Here is a 4006-nt window from a genome sequence, read left to right as displayed (position 1 = left end):
TATTGCAGATACTATTCAAAAATTTGGTATGGAATCTGCACATTCAGCCAACACACCTTGTCTTGTGAGCTCTACGAAGAACACTTCTGACAATGGCGGTCAAATTGTCACAAATCAACCTTATGCTAACTTGATTGGATGTCTTTAGTTTGTTGGCATGAACACTCGTCCTGATCTTCTGTTTGTTTCTAATTATCTTGGACAACATCTTGCATTTCCTTCTCTTAAGCATTGGTCTGTTGCAAAGCGTGTGTTGAAATACTTGAAAGGCACTACAGATTTTGGTTTAGTCTATCGACGACAACTCACATCGGATTCTATGCAATCTCTTTCTCTTTTGGGTTACACAGATGTAGAATGGGCAAGCTCACATTTATCTATGCGATCTACTAGTGGAAATTGCTTCTTTATAAATGGTTGTCTTGTTTCTTGGACCAACAAGAAACAACGTTGTGTTGCAATTTCTACGACTGAGTCAGAATATGTTGCGGCATCACTTGCAGCTCATGAGTTGATTTGTCTTCGACAAGTACTGGTTGATATTGGTCACTCTCCTCTTTCTAGCACACCCTTGCGGTGTGACAACCAAAGTGCTATTAGTCTTGCAAAAGACTATGTTCAACATAATAAGTCAAAGCACATTGCTGTCCATTATCATTATGTTAGGTATGAAGTACGCAAAGGAACCATTATGGTTGAACATTGTCCAAGTGACCAGATGATTGCAGACATTTTGACCAAAGGCCTCAACGAGTCACGTTTAATCCTCTAGCACTCGGAGCTTGGAGTTGCTTCGACCTCACTCTTTCTAGATTAGCTTCTTTGCTATTGTAATAGCTTTGTACATATGACATTGTAATCTTTTAGGTACCATGCACTATACACAGTCCACATTTGCACATTGTGATCTCTAAGTCACTTAAATATTTGTACATAGATGCAAAATTCACTTTCACATCATCATCGTTGGTTCATATTTTCACATTGTATAGGGGCTTGGGTTTTTCCCTTGAACTCCCCAAGGGTTTTTTCATCCAAAGCTAGAGACCTTTGTTTGAGTGGGAGTGTTGGGGCTATATATGGCTCACTCTACTCAACTTGGTCTCACCTATATATTTGTATCTTGTCCTCAATATGAATCAGTCTTTGGGAGTGTATATGGTGTGTATCTTGTCTCGTCTCTCTCTCTTTCTCTCTACATCTCAACAATGAGGAAGTGTATCATCCTCATATTGACTTTGAGAAAGACCAGAATTATACAGAGGCAATTATCACTGGCGTGCAAGTTGAAGCCCTTCTAGATGTATGTCTTCTCAACTTATACTATGTCGAATTATTTTGTACACTTTCTTTAATCTAGTTATTTGTTGAGCTTATATGTGAAGCTACTCAATATATGGCTTCTCTATATATAGAGGGGACCTGGGTGCCATATATAGAGAAGCCATATATTGAGTAGCTTCACATGTTGAGCTTATATGTGAAGCTACTCAATATATGGCTTCTCTATATATTGAGTAGCTTCACATATAAGCTCAACATTATTTACTATTAGGATGTAGAAGAAGAGGATGAGGCTTTAGCTTCAAATGGTTCTTTCTTGGCTCTTATTGAAGATGTCACAAAGGTATGTCTATGTTATTGTCCTTTACAATAATTAAACTAGCTATGTATTTAATGTGTTTTATTCTGAGAACATGCAAAGGTTGATCTCATTAAAGAACAAATGGATTTTGAGAGCTCTCATGAGGAAAATCAAGTGGATGTGAGCTCTAAAAAGAGCAAGCGTGCACCTAAGGTTTACTCACATCTTTTAACTTTATATGCTTCATATCCTTGTATGCTTTGAGCTTTAACTTAATTTTTTTGATGCAGTGGAATCAAAAGATGATGGATATGATGCAAAATAAAAAGGCAAAAAAAGATTGCACCAAGAAAACGGTAGTTGTTATTTATTGCCCAAAATTTCATAGTCTAGAGCTCTAACTGAACTTTTATGCTTTCAATTTTCTATGCATGCAGAGTGTACTGAAGAATGTTCTTACTGAGAGTGTTACTCTTCAAAACACAAAGGCCTTCAATGAACTCTCAAATGGGTTTCATGAATATGTAAGGAGATTGACTTTAGTTGTACTCATCTTTTGGCATGGATTAAGCTTTTTCAATTAAGTAGTGACTTTTTACAATTGAACTTTTATTTAGGATATGAACTTTGATAAAGACGACCAAGAGACGATTTTAATCAAGTTTTTAGAGGTTCCAACAGTTGATGCATTGTATATTACGCTAAAGGCTATTTTCAATCGAGCAAAGCGTAGTACGGATTTCACAGCAGATCGTCAAGAGCAAAGTGTGGATGGAATGTGCTCATCATTTGTAGTGTACCTTTTGGCCACAAACAAAGTTAGAATTTCCAAATGTGACTCTTCTCCACTAAGTGTGGATGATGTAATTGTGGTTGAGTGATGTTATGCTAATTTGATTATTTTAATGTAACCTTGAGACCCAAAGAAAAGGTGAACATTCCTGCATCAACTATTTTCAATTGTTAAATTTATGACTTAGATTGAATTCTTCAAAAAGCTACTGTGAGTTACTCTTATATGTTGTTCTTTTCTTATGAGGTAGTCTCTGCTCCAAATACCCATGCATAATGAGTTCGATGCAAAGATTTAATTTCTTTGATGCAAGATCTATGACATATTTGTGAGAGTTGTTATTATAATATTATTATTTTAATTATAAAATCAATAAATTTGTATATAATAAAAAACTTAGATTTAGGTTATTCACTTACGTGACTCTTTTTGTCTAGCTATTGTATATAAAACTAACGTGAATATTACTATATAGATTTTCTTCCGTTCCAATTACTATGTAGTTTTTTCTTGTGCATATGTTGGTCAAAAATTTATATAGTTTTTTTTTTCGTGCGTGTTGGTCTAAAAGCTACATAGTTTTATTATGTGGGTCATTTTTACTACATATATATACAATAAAAGGTTCCGTTTTTACTAGTTTGGACTTTTCCTACATATGTTCAAGTTTTATCTAGGAAAGTCTTTTTTTTTGTTTAGTCTATCAACGACAACTCACATCGGATTCTATGCAATCTCTTTCTCTTTTGGGTTACACAGATGCAGACTGGGCAAGCTCACATTTATCTATGCGATCTACTAGTGGAAATTGCTTCTTTATAAATGGTTGTCTTGTTTCTTGGACCAGCAAGAAACAACGTTGTGTTGAAGTTTCTACGACTGAGTCAGAATATGTTGCGGCATCACTTGCAGCTCGTGAGTTGATTTGGCTTCGACAAATGCTGGTTGATATTGGTCACTCTACTCTTTCTAGCACACCCTTGCGGTGTGACAACCAAAGTGCTATTAGTCTTGCAAAAGACTATGTTCAACATAATAGGTCAAAGCACATTGCTGTCCATTATCATTATGTCAGGTATGAAGTACGCAAAGGAACCATTATGGTTGAACATTGTCCAAGTGACCAGATGATTGCAGACATTTTGACCAAAGGCCTCAACGAGTCACGTTTCATCCTCTTGCGCTCGGAGCTTGGAGTTGCTTCGACCTCACTCTTTCTAGATTAGCTTCTTTGCTATTGTAATAGCTTTGTACATATGACATTGTAATCTTTTAGGTACCATGCACTATGCACACTCCACATTTGCACATTGTGATCTCTAAGTCACTTGAATATTTGTACATAGATGCACAATTCACTTTCACATCATCATCGCTGGTTCATATTTTCACATTGTATAGGGGCTTGGGTTTTTCCCTTGAACTCCCCAAGGGTTTTTTCATCCAAAGCTAGAGACCTTTGTTTGAGTGAGGGTGTTGCAATTGGAGCTATATATGGCTCACTCTACTCAACTTGGTCTCACCTATATATTTGTATCTTGTCCTCAATATGAATCAATCTTTGGGAGCGTATATGGTGTGTCTCTTGTCTCGTCTCTCTCTCTTTCTCTCTACATCTCAACAATCAA

The 4006-nt window shown here is 36.2% G+C and overlaps 1 protein-coding gene across 1 annotated transcript; it reads left to right on the top strand.

Moving 5' to 3' along the window:
* The first annotated feature begins 1589 nt into the window (after nucleotides 1-1589).
* LOC147456387 (uncharacterized) lies at nucleotides 1590-2466 on the top strand. Its single transcript, XM_086515468.1, has 5 exons — nucleotides 1590-1627; nucleotides 1741-1798; nucleotides 1876-1941; nucleotides 2023-2109; nucleotides 2203-2466. The coding sequence occupies exons 1-5, from the start codon at nucleotides 1590-1592 to the stop codon at nucleotides 2464-2466; spliced, it is 513 nt and encodes a 170-aa protein (XP_086371594.1).
* The last annotated feature ends 1540 nt before the right edge of the window (nucleotides 2467-4006 follow it).

This window comes from Adiantum capillus-veneris, chromosome 6, assembly GCF_014529385.1.
Source record: "Adiantum capillus-veneris isolate H3 chromosome 6, ASM1452938v2, whole genome shotgun sequence".
In the NCBI taxonomy this organism is placed as follows: domain Eukaryota; kingdom Viridiplantae; phylum Streptophyta; class Polypodiopsida; order Polypodiales; family Pteridaceae; genus Adiantum; species Adiantum capillus-veneris.
The sequence above is the reverse complement of the archived record's forward strand: the minus strand, read 5'-3'. Positions and strand labels throughout refer to the sequence as shown.

What these genes read in the sequence shown, in the direction of transcription:
- LOC147456387 (XM_086515468.1), top strand. Translation starts at nt 1,590, where the DNA reads ATGGTTCTTTCTTGGCTCTTATTGAAGATGTCACAAAG. An exon ending in TTATTGAAGATGTCACAAAG is followed by an intron (nt 1,628 to 1,740) that starts GTATGTCTATGT and finishes GGATTTTGAGAG; the next exon opens with CTCTCATGAGGAAAATCAAG. An exon ending in AAGATTGCACCAAGAAAACG is followed by an intron (nt 1,942 to 2,022) that starts GTAGTTGTTATT and finishes CTATGCATGCAG; the next exon opens with AGTGTACTGAAGAATGTTCT.